We start from the raw sequence: 23,652 nt of genomic DNA, 5'->3' as shown, positions 1-23,652 counted from the left end.
GGAAGATCAACAAGGTCAGACACGTGCCGAAGTTGATGAGGAACCTTATCTCGATGGGTCAGCTCGACGATGAAGGTTACACCACGACGTTCGGGAATAACTCGTGGAAGGTCTTGAAGGGAGCTATGGTGGTAGCTCGCGGACAGAAGACAGGCTCGCTCTACATGACGTCGAGCTGCAGAGACATGGTGGCCGTGGTCGACAACACGGCGAAGACCGAGCTGTGGCACCGCAGGCTCGGGCACATGAGCGAGAAGGGAATGAAGATGCTGGTGAAAGACGGCATGATCCCGGAGCTGAAGATGGTGGAACATCACCAATGCGAGAGCTGCATCCTCGGGAAGCAGAAGCGAGTTAGCTTCTCGAATGCGAGCAGAGAGCTGAAGGCGGAGAAACTCGAGCTGGTACATACCGACGTATGGGGACCAGCTCCAGTTCCTTCACTTGGAGGATCTCGCTACTACGTGACGTTCATAGACGATTCCACAAGGAAGGTGTGGGTTTATTTCCTGAAGAATAAATCTGACGTGTTCGCTACCTTCAAAACATGGAAGGCGATGGTCGAGCTGGAGACGAGCTCGAAAGTGAAGTGCTTGAAGTCCGACAACGGAGGGGAGTACGTCGACTCCGACTTCAAGCGGTATTGTGCCGAGAACGGGATCAAGATGATGAGAACGATCCCGGGGACTCCCCAACAGAACGGAGTAGCGGAGCGAATGAATCGCACGCTGAATGAACGAGCTCGGAGTATGCGGATTCACTCCGGCCTGCCTAAGACGTTTTGGGCCGATGCAATCAACACGGCAGCCTACTTGATAAATCGAGGACCAAGCGTTCCTTTGGATTTCAAAATTCCAGAAGAAGCATGGAATGGGAAGAAGGTAAACCTTTCTTATCTGAAAGTGTTTGGTTGTTTATCATATGTTCATGTTGATGAATCTGTTCGAAGTAAGCTCGACCCGAAATCTAAAAAGTGTTATTTCATTGGTTATGGTGACACTGAGCTCGGCTATCGTTTCAGGGATGCCCACGCCAGAAAGATAGTCCGGAGCAGGAATGTTGTCTTCAACGAGCAGACGACGTACGGGGACGAGCTGAAGGGGAGCTCGACCAAGAAAGCTCCTGAGGGCGATAAGTCAATGATCGACCTAAATGACTTCTCGACGACCGAGCTGGAAGAAGACACCTCGATGACCGAGGCGAGCTCAGGCCGAGCTGATGGTGATCATGAGATCGAAGAAGGCATCTCGATGACCGAGGCGAGCTCAGGCCGAGCTGATGGTGATCATGAGAGATCAGACCGAGCTGATGACGATCACGAGACTGAAGAAGCTGATGATAACACCGAGCTCGAGGTGAATCAGCGGACTCCGATCACCGAGCTGCGGAGATCGACAAGAGTCAGAAAACCGGTACACAAGTTTTCCCCGTCTCTCAACTACATCCTCCTTACCGACAGAGGAGAGCCGGAGTGCTATGAAGAGGCTATGGAGGTCGACACCTCGACCAAGTGGGAGCTCGCCATGAAGGACGAGATGGATTCACTGATCACGAATCATACTTGGGAGCTGGCGAAGTTACTAGCTGGGAAGAAAGCACTGCACAACAAGTGGGTGTACCGGATAAAGGAGGAGAGCAATGGAAGCCAACGGTTCAAGGTGAGGCTGGTGGTGAAAGGTTTCCAGCAGAAAGAGGGAATCGATTTCACATAAATCTTCTCTCCGGTCGTCAAGCTCGTGACGATCAGAACCGTGCTGGGGCTGGTTGCCAAGGAAAATCTGCATCTACAGCAGATGGATGTGAAGACGGCGTTCCTTCACGGTGATCTCGACGAAGAGATCTACATGAGGCAGCCCGAAGGCTTCGAGGTGAAAGGAAGAGAGGAGCTCGTGTGCAAGCTCCAGAAGAGTCTCTACGGGCTGAAGCAAGCCCCACGGCAGTGGTACAAGAAGTTCGACAATTTCATGAAGCGAGCTGAGTTCGGCATGTGTGAGGCCGATCACTGCTGCTACTTCAAGAGACTTGAAGACTCTTATGTGATTCTTCTGCTCTACGTCGACGACATGCTGGTCGTAGGGGCCGACCTACACGAGATCGACGAGCTGAAGAAGAGATTGTCCGAAGAGTTCGCGATGAAGGATCTAGGAGCCGCGAAGCAGATTCTCGGGATGAGGATCAAGAGGACGAGAGAGAGCATCGAGCTCTCACAGGAGGAGTACGTGAAGAAGGTGCTCCAACGCTTCAACATGGAGGATGCGAGTAGGGATGGCAATTTCGTGTTCGTGTCGTGTTAATCGTGTTTTTTAAAATAATTATTAGAACCAAATCCGACCATTTATTAATCGTGTTTGAAGACTAGATCCAAATCCGACCATTTATTTTTTTTTACATACCCATAACCATTTAAATTAAACCATTAAATAGTCGTGTTAAATGGTTTATTTAATCGTGTTTTAATCGTTTTTAGTCATTTGAAAAAAATTCATTGTGATTAAATTATCAAAAACATAGTATAATATAACACTTTGTTCAACTGATTCAAATTTAAATCTATTTGAAATCTGTCAGTTACATTCCATAAAAAGTTAGCAGTCAGTGCGTTACAAAGTATGACTTTAAGAAAGAAAAAAAAACCCATTTATTATCTGCCAGAGAAGAAGAAAACAAAAGGCCAACAAAATACATCTAAATCTGATTTTTTTTGTGTACACAGCTTACATCTATATCTGATTATAATAGTTAAAAGAAACTACTACTTGTCAAAATAATCAATCTCGCAGGTTATATAATTAAATTCATGAACATAACTTAAAACAAAAATAAGAGTTTTGAATGCAATTTACATTTTTTGCTTCTCTAGATTCCTCAATTATGCCTTCACCCCTCCAAATCGAAAATGTATGCCTGAAATATCCACAAATATATTTTAATGAGGAGACCAAATAGTTCAAACCTAACCTTCTAAATTATTTCATTGCTTCAGATTCCTCGAAACTCAATATACTAAAACCAGTGGAAGGAGAGTATAATAATAAAAAAAAAAGTATACAAATTTATAGAACCCACTCACCAAAAAAATGAGAACGAGAACTAACCCATTATCATACAGTATGCATTACTTAAGCCATCCCACTTGATTTAATCTCTATGCCATGAAAAGCCCTAAAACTAACCCATTATCATACAATATGCATTACTTAATCATATTTTTGTAAAACATTTCAAGTTACTGAAACAGAGATACAATTGATAAACAAGAATAAATCACAGGCCAATAATAAGATTAAGGTCTTTTTTTTTATCTATTTTCAAATCAGATACCTTAAAATCTATAGCACAAAACTTTCAACATCCAATAAGTCTTCCAGACCAAAAAAATAAAGCTCAAACCTCTATCTCAATTCTCAACCAAACAAAAGCATAAGCATCAGAATCAATAAATAAGAACTCGTCGAACTAGAATGAACCTGATTTCACCAAACACAGTGATAAAAAATAAACATTAACCTCGGAGACAGGGTGGCGACAGATGGGTTTGGGTCCAACTTTAGCTTCACAAACGGAGATATATCATTTCGAATAAAAGCAATCGTGGATTTCAACGATAATAAAAAAGTAGACAGTCGAAAGAAAGATAGGCATTCACGAGAAAACTTACGAATTTGTTGTTCGGAGTGACGATCCTTGATGATGATTCCTAAAATAAAAACCCCCAGATTTTGAACCCTAAAAGAAAACCCCAATTCAGATTTCTAACCCCAATCGGCCTCCACTCCTTCGTTCCGATTCTCAGTCCTCACTCTCGATTTTTTTTTTGTCTCAATCTCTCTCTCTCTCTCTCTCTCTCTCTCTCGATTGTCGTTCTCATTCTCTTCTGTGTGTGCTTTGTATTGAGTCTTCTCTTTCTTTATTTGAGTCTGCGTGATAACAAAAAAAAAAAAGTTAGATTGAAATATCAATGTAAAAAAAAGGGAGGGAAATTGATGGAGGGTAAAACAAAATAAAAAGAATAGATTGAAATTTTGTGGAGATAAATAGAGGGAATGTCAAATTTCAATATTAATCTAAAAATTTGTAGTTACATGAATAATAAATGTTTAAAATTACACGAAATATATTATTTATATTATATATTATAATTTATATTTAAAATTTCAATCTTATATACTATATATTAAATATTAACACGAGTAAATTAAAGTGACTAAATTATATTTTATAGGAGAATGTAAAAAACCTTAAAATTGGTGTCTATATTTTAGATAAAAATTAGAAATCGAATTTGAAAAAAATGGAGGTAATAAGTCATTTTACTATAATTGAAATCAAATAAAATGGAATACAATATGTATTAGTTAACAAAATTAATTATGGCTTTTTTAATCCAAGACTACTCTGATATTCAAAGGTTATTTATCATAAATTGTGATTGTCCAAATACTATTGATTATATGATTATGGATTGAAATCAAATAAAATTGAATATGATACGTATTATGATATTATAGTAATTGTGATTGTTCGATATGAGTTGAATTAAAATTGAAACAAACAAAAATTGAATATGATACGTTATTATGAGACTATAGTAATTGTGATTGTTCGATATGAATTGAATTAAAATTGAAAAAAAAAATTGAATATGATAAAATTATAGTTATCGTGATTGTGAATTGTGAATGTTCGATATGAATTGAATTAAAATTGAAATCAATCAAATTGAATATGATACGTTACTATGATATTATAGTTATTGTGATTGTGATTGTGAATTGTGAATGTTTGATACGAATTGAATTGAAATCAAATTATAAAATTGAATAGGATACATTATTACGAGCCTATTGTTATTGTGATTGTAAATGTGAATTGTGATTGTTCGATATGAATTGAAATTAAATAAAATTGAATATGATACGTTATTACTTATTATGATACTATTGTTATTGTGATTGTTCGATATGAATTGAATTGAAATAAAATAAAATTGAATATAATACGTTATTATAAGACTATTGTTATTGCGATTGTGGATTGTTAATTTTGATTGTTCGATATGAATTGAATTGAAATCAAATAAAGTTTAATACGATACGTTATTATGAAACTATTGTTATTGTGATTGTGAATTGTAAATTGTGATTGTTCAATGTAAATTGAATTGAATTGAAATCAAATAAAATTGAATACAATACATTATTATGAGATTATTGTTATTGAGATTATAAATTGTGAATTATGAGAACACCACCAGATGTACTATTTAAATTAGTAATTGAAAACAACTAATTTGATATATTATTATTGCTCTCGTGAAGTTGATTGATATACTATTGACTATATGTTATCATACGTAAATTGATATTGATATTAATATACCTTATTTTATTTCATCATATTTTATAATATCAATTTTATGTTTATAGTTATAAATTAATAATTTTACATATATAATATTAATCGTGTTTAACTGGGTCGTAATCGTGTTATTATTCGTAATCGTATTAATTGGGTCATATTCGTGCGGGTCGTAATCGTGTTTCGTGTCGACCATTTAATAATCGTGTTAATCGGATTTTATTCGTGTTACCGTAATCGTGTCGTTTTGATCCATTATTTAATCGTGTTAACGTGTTCGACCCAATTAAGAACCGATCCATTTATTGAGATCCAAATCCGCTTTAAATCGTGTCGTAACCGTTTCGTGTTTCGTGTCCGGACCAAATTGCCATCCCTAGATGCGAGGTCGGTCAGCTCGCTGCTGGCCAGCCACTTCAAATTGTCCAAGCAACAGTCGCCAGTGACAGAGGACGAGCTGGCGTACATGGACAAGATCCCTTACGCTTCGGCCATCGGAAGCTTGATGTACGCAATGGTGTGCACGAGGCCGGACATTGCTCATGCAGTGGGAGTTGTGAGCAGGTTCATGAGTAACCCGGGGAGAGAGTACTGGGAGGCGGTGAAGTGGATCCTCCGACATCTGATAGGCAGCTCGACCTCGGCGCTGGTATTCAGGAAGTCCGAACTGGGACTCCAAGGTTATGTCGATGCTGACAATGGGGGCGACGTCGACAACAGAAAGAGCACGTCCGGCTATGTCTACACATTCGGAGGGACGGCTATCAGTTGGGTGTCGAGGTTGCAGAAGATTGTTGCCTTGTCGAGCTGCGAGGCGGAGTATGTGGCCATCACCGAGGCCACGAAGGAGATGATATGGCTACAGACTTTTCTGGGCGAGCTGGGTCAAGACCATGAAGGGAGTGTGCTGTACAGTGACAGCCAGAGCGCCATTCAGTTGGCAAAGAATCCAGTGTATCATGCGAGGACTAAGCATATACAGCTGAGATATCACTTCATCAGGTCGGCTTTGGAAGATGGTATATTGGTGCTTGAGAAGATCGCAGAGAGTCAGAATCCCGCCGACATGTTTACGAAGTCTGTGCCGTATGACAAAATGAGGTTGTGCTCGACCTCAGTTGGACTCCTCGTCTGATGAGTTGAGTCGCCGTTGCAAGATGAAGACGCGTGATGACATTAGTCTCCAAGTGGGAGATTGTTGATGGTGGATGTCAAGTGTGGAGCCTAATCTAAGGAATTGGATAAAGTCCTACATCAGTGAGAAATAGTAACTTTACTTTTCCTTAGTGTATATAAAAGGATACTATTTGTTGTATTCCTTGGTACCCCAAAAAGTGAAACACTTGTACTTGTAACCTTTCCCAATTGGGTTTATAGTATTGCAGCGGCAAAGTGGACGTAGCTTTCTCTTTGAAAGTGAACCACTATAAATCTTGTGTTCCTTCTTTTATTTTTCGTTTTTTCTTTGTTTCGAGAGAGAGGTTTTGACAGAGTTCATCCAACACGGTTGGACGAACTGACGAACTGAATCCAAAGACGTTTGGACGAAGTGCGAACTCATTCCAGGTCGATCTGACGAAGTGCCGAGCTCGACTGACGAAGTGCCGAGCTCGACTGACGAAGTGCCGAGCTCGACTGACGAAGTGACGAGCTCGACTGACGAATAGACGAGCTCGACCGAAGACGAGAAGAGCTCGACTGGCGAAGTGACTAGCTCGACTGGACGAGTGACGAGGTCAAAATCCCAACATGTCGCTCCGACTCCAACGACAAACGTGTTATTTTTCGGTGAATTTGTGACCAATTATCAAAACAAAAAGTACGACAATGATATTCACAACAAAGACTTTCAATTAATATATATCTCGATAACTAATTCTTCTGTGTATTATTACACTACAAAAAAACGGAATAAAAAACTGAAATATCTATCAAACAGTTATTTGAAAATAATTTTAAAAAATTAATAGACTATAATTATAAAAAACTAAAAATAAAAAACAAAAAAGCTTATATATTTCACTTTTATCTCTTTAAGCTTTTCTTTTTCAAATTTAATCTAATCTCTGCATGAACCATACTTACGGATCAAACACGTCTCACGCACATGTAATATTTACATATTGCTGTTTATTAGTTTAGTGCAGGATATAGAACACATTGCTGCTCTGCCTCGTAATACTTTTAATTATTTTTTTGCAAAAGTATATTATTTAAAAGGGAAAATATCAAAACTAAAAAAAAGTGTTTTAAAAAAAAATAAATAAATTTGTCGTGTATACAGTAGTATCATGTCAAATTTGGCGTGATACTGTACAAACGCTATAATATAGCGTGTAAGTTGCAGTACGGTTGAAGAAGTTTTTATACCAATTTTTGCGTTTTGCTATTTCATTGGAGATGACTTGAATAATACACAACGTTTAACATAATAATAATAATAATAATAATAATAATAATAATAATAATAATAATAATAAGGACTCTCTAGACATATAGTCATATGAAAACTCAAGTTTTATTATAAAGCCAACATTTAGTAAATTTTAAGTAAATACCTACGATATTTTATTAACAAAGCAAAAAAAACATTAACAATTGTAAATATTCGTTAATAATTATAAATAACCATCACACTCCAATGCCATAAATAAAATACTAAAAACGTTCAAACAATGTCACATCATCATAATGACTATTTACTTAAAATTTATAAATAAAAAATGGACTATTTAACAAATCTCCAAGTTTTTGTGGCTTAATTACTCAATTAATTGTAATAATAATCACCAAACACATTAGGTGTTTTTTGTAGGTTCAAATTCAACAAAGTTATATGACTCAGTTTTTTTCAAAATAATTATTTTTCACCATACCCAGCTCTCTACTTGAAGCTTTGTTCGGGGGCAGAGTGACTTAGCCTGTCTGGTCTTAGAAGACATAAAAGACTTGATTCAATTTGCCAAAATCCAAAGATACAAACTCATCAATCAATCTTTACAATGATTATAACCCACGCTTAATGGAATGAGTATCTATAGTAGAGCTTATAAGCTAGTCCGCAGCCGACATGAACCAGCTTCTCATGCGACTTGTCATGTGAGAAACTTATTAGAATTTTTTAAATATTTCGTTGGGGTTTTTCTTCATTTCTCTTGTGAAAATTTATATAAATTTTCACAATTTTGTCCTCCATACAGCTCAACCTAAAAGCGTACTCCGATGAATTTTTTTTAAACCAAAGTTCCAAAGAGTTTTAGATGGAATGAAAAGACCAAACTTATACTATGCGTAAAAGAAAAAAAAAATATAAAAGCGATATTTTTAAAATTAAATTGATTGCGATTTGACCAAAATTCAAAAGTCAGTATCATAGAGGTAAATTCATCTAATGTAAATTTATGGTACAATAAAAAATTTAGGAGGAGCCCCTTATCCACAGGTAAAAAGCATAAACTATCTCATTTTCCCTCGTAAATTTTAGGAACAACTATATTATTTATGTTTCACACGAGCTAGTGAACTGCTCAAAAATTATGGAAATACAAGCACTTTATTTGGTTTGAGGTAGAATCAATTTACACACCGAAGTATAGGTGCGATAATAATAATAATTTAGAGAGGTTGATATTCTATCCACCTTTGAAACATAGCAAAACACTCTCTAGGCTTGTATTGAGGAGCTGTGTGCCCGCCTCCCTACATTTAATCATGTATACAAAATCATAGTTAATCACTCTCTAATCAACTTTAGCACAAATAATCTTTAGCTTATCTACTTGCCTTAACTGTTGCGAATGTCATACGATTGGAGTAACTCCTAGTGTATCTGCCAAAGTAAAATTAAAAATTATAAGGTGACTTTAAAATTAAGCTATCTGAAAATAAATAAATATAAATATTTAAAATACCCTCCGACTTGATGGTGGACAAACCATGGTCTCCACTCATCTACAATCGAGTAATTTAGCGATCGTATCCATGCTTGAGTCGACAGAAACGGCACTGCAAGGTCATGATCTCCGCTGCCCAAAAGTATATTAGGGTTTGATAATCATAGTAACAATTTCAAAGTGATGAATCATTAATTAAATTACACTATTGTCTAGAGCCCTAGATTCTCTCCTCTGAAAAGTTGAGACATAAGAGGGGGGACGTTTTATTTTCATAAATTGGTTGCTACATTTTTTTTTTTAGGTATAGCATGTTTAAGTTTTCCTTAACATTCCCTATTGTGGTTTATGTGTTTTGTATATCGAATTAATTATCTTTCAGATGTTCTATTATGAACTTTTCGTTGGAATTTTAACGGTGCATAAACTTGAATTTTTTTTTTTTTTTTTTTTCGATCGGTGATCCTCGAGTGTTTTATTTCATCTATTAACTTTATAAAAGTATTTGCAAAAGAACCATTAAGTTGTTCAAGATTCCGTTCATTATTATGCTATGTTCTGATTCGACTCTTAAATCGTTATTGTCTTCTCTCATTCTTTCTAACTATATTGTAAAATCGTATTACAAAAAAAAAAATCATAGAATTAAATAATAAAAAGTAAATCACACCTGTATATTAATGATCGATAGCCTTTCTGGCTAAGGCTTCGATGATACGGAAGACTACTAATGACATCTTTTTCATAACCGTCTCGCAAGTCCCAATTGCACCTTATCCAATCTCCTATACTTCCCTGAATATAACATCTATATTATATATATATATATATATATATATATATATATATATATATATTTCCACGTGTTCGCATGATACAAGCTATACATATTTATTTTTAACGTTACGAAACCTTTTTCACTTGAAGAGCTGCGCGAACGCGAGGATCGTTGGCCCAATAACGTGCAAGCAACTGGTCGTTGTTCTATAAATAAAATTATGAATAATATCGAGTTATGTAAATATGGAGAGTTAAAAATGATTTTGTTTAATTGATAATTATTTATAATACGTATGAATTGATTGTTCTTAATTACTCGACAATGTGGAGGTGAATCATCGCTAAGCCGTCGTGTTCTTTCATTCCTGATTATGTGTCGTGGTTTCGGGGAAGCAAAAGGGCAAGACGGTTCCAAAACATGAGCCTCATTTATTCCTGAAATACACTACATAAACCGATAATATTTGAGTTAAAATTATTATTATTATTATTATTTTTTTGGTTACTAGCGTTGTAACGCGTGATTAAGAGTACATTGTGCAATTACTGGCAAAAAAACATACGAGGGAAATTCTTCCCCGCTACCCATTTTTTTATACTTATTTTAAAAAACATGGAGTATAAAAAATTCTCAAAAATACCGATTTTTTAAATAGAAAAGGTAACAACCCTTATTCCAATAAAATTGACGATAAAAAAGGGATATAATAAATAGCACAAACACTGTAAGCTTCAAAGAAAATAAGTCATGTAAAAATCGGTAGAAAGTCGATATTTTATTGAATTAAAATTTTTTGGACAGCATTTGAATAATTAAGTTTGGGAAATCGGTCTACCATGTAATTTCTTCAAAATATTACGTACCTCTTCGTAGTTTTGTAAGTATTTCAAACACTCAATGTTGGTGGGATCTACTTTCTGATACTCGCCTCCGCAACTTTCCTCTAGTGACTGCGCATCAAAAATAATGACTTAGGAAATATTTTATAAGATAAAGAATCTTTTTATTTTATATTAGTCAATTTATTCAGGAAAAATTATAATATAATTCACCTTGTAGAGTTCATCGGAAATGAGAGCCATTCCATGGGCAAATGGGATTTTGTAGTTGCTATCTGATGGACTCGTTACTGGGTTTCCAAGTATATATCCCTAAAAACATATTAAATATATTTTATACAATATATGCTATTAATTCGTGGATAAATAATCTGTCTTTCCCTTAAAAAGTATTATGAAATTGTTATCAATTTCTGGGACCTTGAGAACTATACGTGGCATGGTTCCTTCTTCAATCCCTGCATCATTACATTGACAGCTCAATCTCAGACAATTTGTAATGAATAAAATATTAATACTAATAGAGACACGAGTTGAAACTTATATTTTAAAATATGAAGCGATCAATCCTGGATTTATAGAATACACGCATCTGCTAATAAAAATAAGAGGGGAAAAGATGTCATGCGTGATCGATATTTACGTTTTTACCCTTCAATCACTTGTGATAAAGAGACGAGACTTACCATTTGAGATTTGTTGGAGAAGAAGAGGACCGACAATGCCAGAGTAGGAATCGCCGGCAATGTATATAGGATTCGATATGAATTCTGGGTGACCATATAACCACTGAAATAATACCGACAATCATAATGTTACTAAAAAAACAGACTCATAAATTTGACTTTCTAGTAAAAAAAAAAGTAAGCCAAAATGGTGACAAAAAAAATAACTAATAATATTTTTTCGGAATAATGCTATATATATATATATGTATTAAGTGGCAAAAATATCAAGTAGGTATTTTTCGCAGAAAAAAAAAAGAAAAATTACATAATTAGCTTAAAATGTGCGACATTTTTTATATATCAGTCATGTTTTCAAAACATTTCGGCAATAATCGTTTTCTTTTTCATTGTACAAAAATACATTTATGTTTCAAATCTGGTCAACCGATATTAAAATCTAGTTAACAGTTATTAAAATTTAGTAAAAAATACAATTATTGAAATCTAATCCCTCTTGTGTTTCCCGTAAATAGCCCCAATCTCACACTAACTCTGTTTGAAAAGAAGATAAAAATACCTTTTTTCTCTGGTATGTGCACAACTACACTGATACCACATACTTCAACACTCAAAGACAAAACCAAAAGGTTAAAACTAGAGACAAATCTCAGAGGACGCCCCATTTGTACGACGATGAGGATTGACTTGGGTTGGGTGTAGAACAAGCAAATTTTTACGGTAAAACTACTTTCTACCAATAAGGATAAGAAACTCTAGACTTTGCCAGAACATTCAAGTTTATCTAATTTAATAAAAAAAATATTATAAATTAATAAGATCGTGTCAGTTTATTCCACAAATTAACTGGAGAATATTTGGATTTAATATTGAAACAAATAGAAAAAAAAAACTGAATTTTCATTTACCGTTTCATAGATGATTAATTCAATAGCTTTCTATATGCCTTAATCCACAAGTAAACAGGTGAAACTAACAACTAATAGCAAGAAAAAAAAAATTATAGATGAAATCGTACAGTTTTGAAGAACTGAAACAGATGGCTCGTTTGGTTGAAGTCTCCAGACTGAGACGGCGATGAGTTTTTTGAATAAGAAAATCCAGTCCCAACCGGAGAATCTACAAATATTATGCTTGACACCTGATCACCCATCAATTAAAAGTAATTTCCAAATATATACCCAAAAAAAAAAAAAAAAACTGACCTTTGTCCAAGAGTAAGGGTTCAAGACCAAATTGGGTATGCTTCCATTATATGGATCGAGCTTGTAATTCAGTGGACCTATAAATTGAAAGGATTTAAGATATTAATGAAAATGTAATTTAAAATGATTAGCAATAGAATACGAATATAGATGTTAGTGAGTTGAGAGACCTATTTCGTAGACCAATCCGGACCAGGCAGAGCAATAAGGTCCACCGGTGAGCCAAAGCAAGAGAGGGTCTGTGTGTGGATCTCTCTCCGACTTCACAAAATAATAAAATAGCTGTTCCTTTTCCGATTCACCCACTCCCACGTAACTGAGCGATATACAATTAGTCAATATTCAATCAATGCATGTATTCATGTATACTTGCGTGATTATTACCCGGTCTCGAGTTGAAAAGGCAGTGGTCCTTGGAAGCCAGGAAGAAAGTCAACCCTCGACGAAGCAGATGAGACCAAACATGCGTTGAAGATGAGAGGAGGAAGAAAAAGAAGAAGAAACACTGTTGGAGGACTTTTCATGATGATTGATGTTTTTTTTTTCTTCGAGGAAATTATTAAGCTCTCATTGATCGATCTATATGACTATATGTTTATGAGAAATGATCTTCAGCATACCCTAACGATTATAGTAGAGCAGGGGAAAAAAAAAAGTAGGGGTGGGGCCCACAGCCATCGACAACGCCTGAAAAGTTTTGAGGTACATCGTTAGACATTCATTAGTTACGCGATGTGATTGGAATCTGCGGAACCTTGTTTGATGACCAGTACACCTCAATAATCCTTTTGAAGCAAAAAAATAATAATAATAATAATAATTCTAGTTGGACTTATTAATAAGTCCGTATACGATTAAACTTTAAAAGTAATCATTAAAAATAATATATTCATTCATCACGCTTTTGCCTATATGTGTATAATATAAAAGGATCGATTAGAAAAATAGTCAATTTAAACGTTTGACATTGCTAAATAGTCAACGTTCGATAAATATTTTATAACTAACTATTTTTATACGTAAATTTTATGTAAATAATCGTTGACTATTTACTTAAAATTTACGTTTAAAAGTGACTATTTATCTAAGATTTATCAAACGGTGACTATTTAATAATGTCAAACGTTTAAATTGACTATTTTCCTAATTTTTTGATATATATAAGCAATATGTCTCGCACGTAGGCGAAATAATTAATATATTTTAATCTAGAAGAAGATATATATGAATATATGTTAAAAAATATAAGTTTGAAAAAATGAATCTAAAGTTTTTTAAGACATTTTTTTCTTTAAAAAAAAATTGCAACTGTAACATAAATAGTAAATTGAGTGTATGGGTGGTCCTCTCCTTTATAATATATATATATATATATATATATATTCATTTATCACGCTTTCTCTTTAAATAACATTTGAAGTTTGAACACTTTACTACACTTAAGGTTATGCTTAAAATAATTTACAAGACAACCAAAACTTAGGTTGCTGGTATATAAGTTTAATGACATTATAGATTAAATTGTATTTTTTTAAAATTGTAGATTAATTAGTTCAATAAATTATATTTTCTTTAAGTTTAGAACAAAAATAGTATAGTTGTTTGTACTTTGTAGCATATTGCTCATAAAGTATAACCTTTAACATTTAATACTTAGTTCATCAATCAACCTCTATACCTCGCCCAAACCATGACTTGAGTTTCTACCAAAACCAAAAACAAAAACAAAAACAAAAAACAAAAAATTTACTAGTTTGTATAGATATTTTGGCACAAATATCACTAAGCTCATTTCACTTTATCATAATCAATGAAAACTTAAAATTTAACAATTTTTGTGACAAATTAATCACGAATTACAGAATTTTGTGACAACTCGGTCACAAAATTTTATATTTCGTGAAAAATTTTAAAATTTTGTAATATATCGGTCACAAAATAAATAAATAAAAAATCATAAAAGAATATTTTTGTAAGAAAATAATTATCTCCTAATTTTAATAATAAAATTGTCAAATTTTAAGTTGTGGTGGATTTTGATAAATTAACATTAATTTAATAATATTTGTGTCAAAATCTCATTTTTTTAATTAATTACCCTCGATCAACCTCAAATAAAGGGATAACTCTTTTTTAGAAGTAAACTCCCTATTCTATATCTATTTAAGAGATTAAATTCTATATTAAATTGCCAACATGTCAAACGATTGAACGGATAATATTATTTAATAATAATGATAATAATGATAATATAAAAAAAAATAAAAACCCTTCAAAGAAAAGATGTAACAAAAAAGTCAACATTGTTAACGAAATTTGACGAAATGATTAATTTAATATGAATGTATTATTTTTTTTCTTTTTGCTTGACTATGAATGTATTATTTGTTGAGGCATATCATATGTACCACTATTCATCAACATCAATGGGAGTCAGATCGTGCCACGTCACACCGATTGCAAATGAACGCCTCAGATCTGATTGTTTCCCTTGCAGGCATCGACGGGTCATCTCTCTCTGAGTACATATGCCAAACATAAATATTAATACATCATTATCCAATTCACAGAGACGATTCAGGAATCAGGACTCAGAAACGGCTTCAGCGTCCGGAGCCAAAATACCGGCAACATTTTCCACTTCCATTGCTTCTAAAACCTCCTCTTTTCTCTTCTCTTTCACCACTTCTTCATCAACTTTCAACTTCTGCAGTGATTGTGACCAGACCAGACACCAATTAATTGGCTAGCAAATGAAGTTCAAGACTGAATAAATAAATTCCCACGAGAAAGCAGGTATTATGTTTGAAATGGATTAATTAATAATCGCCAGCTGTTGAATGGTATATTCTAAACACATCCTAATTATTGCAAGACGAGATAGACTTCAAAGTCAGTATGAAGAGAATAGCGTTCCAACGGTACCTTTGTTGCATTGGATGGACCCACATTCGACCGTGAAAACATGTTTGCATAGAGCTTCGCGTCTCTCTTGTTTCTCTCCGTTTGACGCTGTTTTAAGTTTCGATGGATCAACTTCACGTCCCTTAAAAAAAAAATTAAATAATAATAAGGCACTCTTAAGTGATAATGGATTTACACAATTCACCCTCTTCAGATAATTATATTGTTACAACCCGGGATTCGATCTCGAAACGGTAGCTTTATCAATCTTAACACAGCTTAGTCTCCCCTCTTTTAAGAGAGACTAAACTTTTTCGTAATTGAAAACTGGCTAATTTCCCCATTAACATCAAGATCCCTTGAACAGACCAAAGATTACAACCTAATGGGTTGGTTGCTTAATCTAATTTCATGATTGAAAACCCCTCATTTCCTAATTAAAAACCCTAGATAACTACATACGTACATATACCTGTTATCGGGATCAGCCTCGAGAGCTTTCTTGATGTCCAAGCCAGCCAAGACCAGATCCTCGGTTCCCATATATGCCTGTGCTCGTCTATACAAGGCTTTTACATTGTGGAACTCAACATCTAGAACCTGTCAACAACATCATTACACTCGAATTACGGGGTACCGGTCTATAGACCATGAAAAACATTAAAGAAACTACCTTTGAGCACAGCCTAATGGCAGCCTGAAAGTCATTTAGTTTAAGGCTACACGCTGCACCATTCAGCCAGCAAGATACTCTTAGCGCTTTAGCTAGCTTTAGCTCGTCATCGACAAAATACACTTCTTCACTAACATAGTCCACGGCCTAAGAAGAGATAACAACGAGATAAGAGTATAATTATAATTATAATTATAATAGCAGTAAAAAGACCCCGGAGTGGTTTGATTACCTTATCATATTTTTTTACTGCTCTTTGATATTTTCCGCTTTTAAATAGAAGATTTCCTTCTTCTTTCTTTTTCCCAGCTGCCTCAACTCTCTCCTGATTACTTATTTCCCACGGCGCCTTTTCCTTTTATTCAGGGAATTTCTTAAGCTAATTAATACCTAAGCTGCCGCAACTAATTACATTATTTGAGTGACCATAATGATCACATCAGGCATTACCTTAATACATTCTAACATCTCGACTTCATACACAAGAGTTGAACATGGTGGGACGGAAGACAGATCTTGTTTAGCTTCGGTATTTCCAAATCCGTAATCGGAATGTAGAGTCAAAATTGCTCGCTCTCCTTTTCTCATTGTAGACGTAGCAATGTCTAGACCAGTAATCACTTGCTCTACATGGTAAAAAAAGAAATGTAAGCCATAGCTCGCATAGCAGAGGTGAATTCAACAATGTTAACCAACCTTCATCCGTGACGAATGTCAAAGGAGCCTCTCCATCTATTCCTTTCTTCTCAAACACACTGCCATCCTCAAGCTTGGCCGTATAGGTTACTGCCACAGTTGAAACATTGTAAACAATTATATTATTATAATAGAATCATGTAAAAACAAATTCATTTGAAGTTTTTTTTTTCTTTTTTGGGAATTCCAAGCATCTAATAAAAAAGTTATAGGAAACTGCCAAACTTATTGAATCAACTACAAGATTGAACATGTAACATCTGTCTCTCACAAACTCACAGGCTCTCAAACAAATAAATTAAGCTTAGTTTCCTTGTAATTATGCAGTGAAGAAAAATTGAAATTTAGCTATTATAATCTTTATTTCACAGCCGAAATTGAACATGGCAAGAGTACCACTTGCTCTCCTTCTTCCATCATGTAACTTGTTTGTCGATTTTCCCGGTATTTTCGTTCACTCGCATAGCAGAGAAGAGTTTCGGTATACTTACTGGTTACAGTTGCACCCTCGTCGGCACTCTGGCCTTGGCCTTCTCTGAGGATCTTTTTAAGAACCTTCCCATCTCCGATAACATCAATAACAGGCTTGAAAGACACTAACTCTACATCAATGTGAAGAATAGAACTCGGAGGAATTGAATGAAGCCCTTCAGTCGCATCCCTTCCCTGTTCTTCAAAGGCATCTGTTTTAATTATAAGATGTTAGAGCCATAATTAGATTAATTAACGGCCGATTTAAGCTCCAATTAATCATTCCAAAGTGATTGGTCGCAAGACTAAGGGATCTAAACTACACATATATAGTTTAACTAGCATATTGTAAGAACTCAAACACCATGGCTCGAGGAACGTAGCGAGAAGGTAATATTTGGTCCAGGCCCGATGTAGTTCCAAACCCACAAGAGAAAATTTGGTTTATAGGTCCGAACACGAATGGCAAAGCCAGAAGGATGCTACGCCAACGATGTGTCCAATGAGGATCATCCAAGCGGAATTTCCCGCCCAAATCCTAGCGCAAGAATAAAGACCTTTTTATTCTTCTCTTGATATCAAAGATCTTGTAATCCAATCAGCTCAAGAGAGATCCCTTAGGAACCAATCACGAGATTAATAAAAAGAATGAGACAAACGAGTCGAGTACTTGGATAACCTATTTATTGCTGTCTAGACAAATTTCCGAGCAAAACAACGACCGTCTTAGAAATGTGTGAATTAGTATATCTTATTTCGAACAGCGTATTTGTTTGGCAACGTACTAACTACTTTACAGGATTTCGAATCCTAGAATGGCATGCTTACTTGTTGATTGTTTCCCTGTGAATTCTCACCAAACAATTTAATGTTAGTACTCAGATATACCTCCTATCCTCAAATTAAGAACAGCAACAACAACAACAGAAATTCCAAAATGAAAAGAGGGACATACATTGAGGTTGAACAATCAGCCTGGCCTTTTCACCCATTTCCATTGTCCTTATTGCTTTAGCTAAGGCTGGACAAAGATGACCTAAACATCCCACCATATCCGTACACAAACTCAATACATAACCACACAAAATAAACATAGTAATAAAAAAAATCATTAATCTTCCATGAATGTACAGTGATAAAAAAAATCAAAATCACCATCTTTTACGTAGAATTCAACTCCTTCTTGTGACGTTTCTGCAATAACAGTTCCATCAACCAGCTCCGCTCGATACCTCACTGCAAATCAATAACAACACAAAATGAACCATTTCAAGAATACTCTGATTTCCGCGTAACACAAAGCCGACACAATCAAATAACCGAGACATCAAAGTTACCGAGAACTTCATCCAATTCCCCAGGAAATCCTTTCTTGTCTCCTTTCTGTATAACTTTCTTTATAATTCCACCGTCTCTGCTCACATCCAAAACCGAAATCCACGAAACTAGCTCAACTTCAAAGTGAACGACGGAATTCGGCGGAACAAATGCGATGCCAGCAAAGCCATCGACCCCGTAACCCATCTCGGCCGGTAATACGAACAGAGCAATCTCTCCCTTTGTCATAGTGATAATCGCCTGGTCTAATCCCCTGGTCACTTGGCCTGTTCCAACGCACATTTCCCTCAGACTCAACATTACCAAGTACTAACAGAACAAAGAACATACCTTGACCTAGCTTTACAATCAACGGCTCATTCTTCTCTCTAGTGGAATCGAACTTCGATCCGTCAGGCAAAGTAGCGACATAGTGCACTACACAGAAACAATCAGTCAAACAAAAAATAAATAAATAAATTAAAAAAATCTCGGACCAGTGAGCGAATTACCAGTGGCTTCGTCTCCGAGCGCGGGGGTTTCCCAGCCACGGCCACGCTTGAGAAGCTTCTTCTTGATTCCGTGGCATCCGAGCTCTCGCTCCTCGCCAACCTTGAGCGGAGGAGCAGATTCAACCTCTTCGCCGGGCTCTTCTTCGTCGTCGTCGATTTCCGAAACGTCTGTCGGTTTATCAGCTCCCATTTCTCGACCGGAGCCGAAATCGATTCGCCGGAGATAGTAAACTGAAATCGGCGCGGGTAACTTCGGATACGGTGGTGTGACGATGGTCTGTTGGTAAATTCTAGGAAATGTGGCGGGTGCTCTGGTAGTTTTTTTTATTTTTTTATTTGTCGTTTAGTATTAGTAAACAGATATAGAACATCATCTTTTTGTTAATAGCTTTTTTTTTTTTTTTGTTATGAACTTTAATAAATAATAATATAAAAATAAACCATTCGATTAATGTTCATTTTTTTCTAATAACTTTTGTTTTCAAAAAAATTAAGAATCCTTTTCTAATAATCTATGTTTTCTTTTTCTCACAAAAAAAGTAAAAATAAAAAATTAAGAATCCTGTTCTCAAATTAAATAGGTGAGATACAAGTTAAATAAATGTCTAAATTATTTCGAAACAAATATATGTATCTAATAAATATATAAATAAAACTTATTCTTTTCCACTTTATTACTCTCTGTCATCTTCTAAATACAAACTTTTGGTTCCCTCAAAAAAAAAAAAAAAAAAAAGAACTCCACCACTAACAACTTTTGGATTCGCCAAATTATGACAATATGAGAAACATCTTTGATTCATGATAAAACTTTCACCCACAATAAAACCGCATTTTGTACAAAGTTACAAAGAACCGCTGGTCCGCTACACAAAAGGTAATTAAAAAAAAAAAAAAAAAAAAAAAAAAAAAAAAGAGAAACAGAGAATGATGAGCTGAGATTGAGAATCAAACTCCGAAAAAAAAAAAATTAACAAAAAAAAAACAACTTATCAGTAGACAATGCGTCTCTTAGCAACAGCGTAGCTTCTACTCCGAGGGAACAACGAGGAAGAAGAGTCAGGTCTGTGAACTACGTCTTCGCCGAAATCACAACAAGCCTTGTCTTCGTCGATCTTTCCCATCCCAACGCTGCTACACTTCGGAAGCCCCTTCGCTCCTCCGATCGCCGCCGCGCTCTGTCGCTGCTCTTGCCGGAGAATCGCGTCAACGTCGATCCTGGTCCCGTAGCTCCTGGCCGAGGCGGCGCGGACGAGCTCGGCGTAGTCCTCGGCGGCGTTGTCGCTGGTCCTCGTCGGCCTCGCGCTGAAGCTCTTCGGCAGCGCTGAGAATTGTCCCACCGGAACTCCCGCGGAGCCTCCGTACCCCATCTTCCCCGCCGATTTCATGCTCCGAACATAGAAGTCCTTCGCTTTTCCGAAGGCTCTCATCGGCGTCGTGATGATCCTCATGAATCGGTTTCGCCTCTGCGTTTTCGCTGACGGCATGGCTTTTTCTCCGATATTTCACTCACGTCTGTCACGTGTTCGACGAAAGTACTGACAGAGAGAAAGAAGGAGAGAATGAGTCTTATGATCTGTGATTGATGATATGATATTGAAGAAGACGGATCGGTAAGCTTTGTAAAGGTAGGTGTAGAAACTTTTATTAATATATTGGTACATATAGAGGTACATATAGAATATATAGATATTATTATTATATATAAATTTAAGTTTTGGACGTTTTCAAAGCACACCGGATTAGAAATTCTATACACGTAAACAAGCGATAAGAATGAATACCTTATTAGACTCTAGTGACTGCCTAGGCTGATTGAAATTGGATCAAGAATGGCCGTTTTGTGAATTAAGAGATTGTGTTGACTTTTTAAAGTTACTAAACCCGAGAAAGTTATTCAAATATCGGTTAGAACAACTTAGTTAAATAATTATTTGTTGATGCAAGAATAATTAAATAAACAATCAAACAAACAGAAAAATAATAAAGAACATAGAGATTTGATAACATTGTTCTATGATAAAACATCTATTTAGGGAGACTGATACGTCCGATTGTAGAAACCAATTCACTATAATAATCACATATACAAAGGTTCGAGTTTGCAGACTTCCTCTCAAACAAATGTCTCTTCCAATCTATGATGAATTGCAATCTAAGCTTCAATTAGATCTGATACTCCTTCTCACTTCCAATGGACTCTTCTTAAAGATTGCACGATCCTCTCCTGAAGATCTTCTCAGCATATCAACGAAAAAATACGCACTCACAAACTCTGTACAAATAAAGCACAACAGTAGCAAACTATCTTGAACCAGTTGTCGATGTAGATATCCAAGGTAAATGACTGATTCGAGATTAAGATCGGCGTATATTGACCAAAAAGTGTCAATTGACCTAATGAAACTCTAAGAGAATTTTATTAGAATCAATAACATAATCTTCGCAAATTAAATCAATCTAAGAACCAAATTCAATCATATTTTCGTAAATCTCGAAAATATTTTTAGTTCAATTCGCCCAAATTAGATCACGTGATTTGTGCAACTCAAATCTTGAACAAGTAGTTGTGCATCATTTTGAACAACTTAGAACACACAATTTTGTCAAACCAAGACTATGCCACAGAAGAAACAAACACTTTTAATTGTTCAATCAGATCTAACTTTGACATACTCGTTTTCTTTTTAGTACTTTTATTATTGTGAGTTGGTTTCCTTCTAGAGCCTTTGAGTTCTTCAACCATAGAACCTCAACTTTCTCAATCTCAAGTTTACTTTTTTTTACTTCCAGATTAGGTTTTTTTTTTTTTTTTTTTTAACATTGAATAATGAAAATCACAAGAATGTCGTCATTGTTGAGACTTGAGTTGAGAGTTGAGACTAGGAAATCCAAAATAAAATCCTCATCTTTTTTTAGAAGCCTGACTTGTCTCTTGACAGCCAGAACTCTGTGTATATCTTGTTTGTAAAAACTCGCCACGTGTGTACTAAGCGGTACGGTCAGCAAGATTTATAACCTAATCATTATTTAAACAATTGCTCCCTTGCTTAAAAAAAATGCCTTGGAATGATGATAATGGAATATAATAAGTTTATGGTCGGTTGCCCACTTATAATTGACACTCTTATTAATAGTGAGTTAATTCATTATTTGGCAATCATCAAATATTATATGAGGAGACGTTTCCTTATATCCTTAACCTATATTAATGATCGAATAGCGTCAAGGAAAAGCTTAATCTACACACAAAAAAATACATCCTAATTATAGGAAACTTGCATTTATTGGATTATGTTAGGTATAAATATTTATCAACATCATTACTATACTTCATCATAGTTATGATTATAATATAGTTTTTTAAACTGACTTTCATTTATGTCCTTCTTACATATATAGAGTGTAAAATTGATTACATTAAATATTTAAATGCAAATTACCAAATATATTTTAAATTTTAATAATAAAAATAAATTGAATTCACGCACTTTTACAATATACAAGAGGAGAACTCGAAAAAAAAAATAGAAAAAAAATAATTATAATATTTGAACATAAGATTCGTAACGCACTTTAACCGGTGTAATCGGAATTCTAAATTATCACGTGCATCAATTCTTTAGTTTGATTTAATTCTTTAGTTGGTAATTTGGTAATATGGTGCGCTATCGTGATTTTGTCTTTATTATTCTTGCCATTTAGAAAAATAAAGGAATCTATCAACACGGTTTAAGGATCGTTTTCAACGTTCTATTAGGTTGCACAGAGAGAAATCAGCTTATTAACTTCAAATTGAAGCACTAAATGGAAAAGTAAACTAGATAGTTCAAAATTATTGTGGGCAATTATTTTGAATATTGCTCGCTTCTAAAATGAGACACGGTCAGCTATTTCAAACTCTTGCGTCAATATATATATATATATATATATATATATATATATATATATATTCTAAGGAAACGTAAGTAAAACATAATCAAGGGTCAGCTAGCTTCCATTGAATTGATATAAATCAGAGATCCAACGGTATTTAACGTTACTTAAAATATACTAACTTTACTGGTCAGAATTTACTAAAACTTTGTTTATATCGACGTGTGTATATTATAAAATAATATAATTAAAAATAGTAATTATCAATATTTAATACTACAAATTCATAATTAGTGACTTTCGACTTTAAACAAATTATCCAAATAAGAATATTGAGGATCCTATCAATAAATATATTTTCTAATAAAAATAAAAAATTGTTTAGTTAAAAACATATTTTTGATTTGCGTAAATTGAAAAAAAAAAAAAAAAAAAAAAAAA

The 23,652-nt window shown here is 34.8% G+C and overlaps 3 protein-coding genes across 6 annotated transcripts; all 3 read right to left on the bottom strand.

Moving 5' to 3' along the window:
• Window positions 1-8,762: 8,762 nt before the first annotated feature.
• LOC149391955 (serine carboxypeptidase-like 18) lies at window positions 8,763-13,558 on the bottom strand. Of its 3 annotated transcripts, none has more exons than XM_089619572.1 (13): window positions 13,147-13,550; window positions 12,933-13,078; window positions 12,763-12,839; window positions 12,576-12,698; window positions 11,558-11,660; window positions 11,292-11,329; window positions 11,085-11,183; window positions 10,896-10,982; window positions 10,348-10,476; window positions 10,164-10,235; window positions 9,922-10,046; window positions 9,270-9,383; window positions 8,763-9,187 (listed from the first exon to the last, which is right to left on the bottom strand). In XM_089619572.1, exons 1-13 carry the CDS (start codon window positions 13,284-13,286, stop codon window positions 9,130-9,132), a joined length of 1,311 nt encoding a protein of 436 aa, XP_089475698.1. In that variant the 5' UTR covers window positions 13,287-13,550; the 3' UTR covers window positions 8,763-9,129. The 3 variants fall into 3 exon arrangements, 2 of the variants coding, with proteins under 2 accessions (XP_089475698.1, XP_089475699.1); XR_016300153.1 differs by having other exon boundaries at window positions 9,134-9,187; window positions 9,922-10,059; window positions 13,147-13,558; XM_089619573.1 differs by lacking the exon at window positions 12,576-12,698 and having other exon boundaries at window positions 13,147-13,549.
• A 1,551-nt stretch (window positions 13,559-15,109) lies between these two features.
• On the bottom strand, window positions 15,110-19,724 carry LOC149391954 (70 kDa peptidyl-prolyl isomerase-like). 2 transcript variants are annotated; one of them, XM_089619570.1, is made up of 14 exons: window positions 19,336-19,724; window positions 19,175-19,261; window positions 18,844-19,110; window positions 18,662-18,742; window positions 18,462-18,542; window positions 17,527-17,718; window positions 17,036-17,125; window positions 16,790-16,965; window positions 16,572-16,694; window positions 16,340-16,486; window positions 16,139-16,266; window positions 15,688-15,808; window positions 15,388-15,469; window positions 15,110-15,280 (listed from the first exon to the last, which is right to left on the bottom strand). In XM_089619570.1, the coding sequence occupies exons 1-14, from the start codon at window positions 19,523-19,525 to the stop codon at window positions 15,186-15,188; spliced, it is 1,860 nt and encodes a 619-aa protein (XP_089475696.1). In that variant the 5' UTR covers window positions 19,526-19,724; the 3' UTR covers window positions 15,110-15,185. The 2 variants fall into 2 exon arrangements, with proteins under 2 accessions (XP_089475696.1, XP_089475697.1); XM_089619571.1 differs by having other exon boundaries at window positions 15,110-15,469; window positions 15,688-15,774.
• A 93-nt stretch (window positions 19,725-19,817) lies between these two features.
• LOC149391953 (Uncharacterized conserved protein UCP031279) lies at window positions 19,818-21,010 on the bottom strand. Its single transcript, XM_089619574.1, has one exon. It carries the CDS (start codon window positions 20,820-20,822, stop codon window positions 20,328-20,330), a length of 495 nt encoding a protein of 164 aa, XP_089475700.1. The 5' UTR covers window positions 20,823-21,010; the 3' UTR covers window positions 19,818-20,327.
• Between the last annotated feature and the right edge of the window lie 2,642 nt (window positions 21,011-23,652).

The sequence above is a fragment of the Urtica dioica genome, chromosome 7 (assembly GCF_054948205.1).
Source record: "Urtica dioica subsp. dioica isolate 48M chromosome 7, U.dioica_male_clone48M_v1_H2, whole genome shotgun sequence".
Lineage (NCBI taxonomy): Eukaryota > Viridiplantae > Streptophyta > Magnoliopsida > Rosales > Urticaceae > Urtica > Urtica dioica.
Note: the sequence above shows the minus strand (reverse complement) of the source record. Positions and strands in the feature narration are given on the sequence as shown.

Excerpts from the sequence above, each read along its gene's own strand:
- LOC149391955 (XM_089619572.1), bottom strand. The coding sequence starts at position 13,286 with ATGAAAAGTCCTCCAACAGTGTTTCTTCTTCTTTTTCTTCCTCCTCTC. Across the intron at positions 11,661-12,575 it reads TGTTTCAGTTCTTCAAAACT|TGGTTATATGGTCACCCAGA; the intron begins GTACGATTTCAT and ends GTATTATTTCAG. Across the intron at positions 11,330-11,557 it reads TCTCCAACAAATCTCAAATG|GGATTGAAGAAGGAACCATG; the intron begins GTAAGTCTCGTC and ends GTAATGATGCAG.
- LOC149391954 (XM_089619570.1), bottom strand. The coding sequence starts at position 19,525 with ATGGGAGCTGATAAACCGACAGACGTTTCGGAAATCGACGACGACGAA. Across the intron at positions 18,543-18,661 it reads TGAATTCTACGTAAAAGATG|GTCATCTTTGTCCAGCCTTA; the intron begins GTGATTTTGATT and ends TGGGATGTTTAG. Across the intron at positions 15,809-16,138 it reads GAGGCTGATCCCGATAACAG|GGACGTGAAGTTGATCCATC; the intron begins GTATATGTACGT and ends TTTTTTTTTAAG.
- LOC149391953 (XM_089619574.1), bottom strand. The coding sequence starts at position 20,822 with ATGCCGTCAGCGAAAACGCAGAGGCGAAACCGATTCATGAGGATCATC.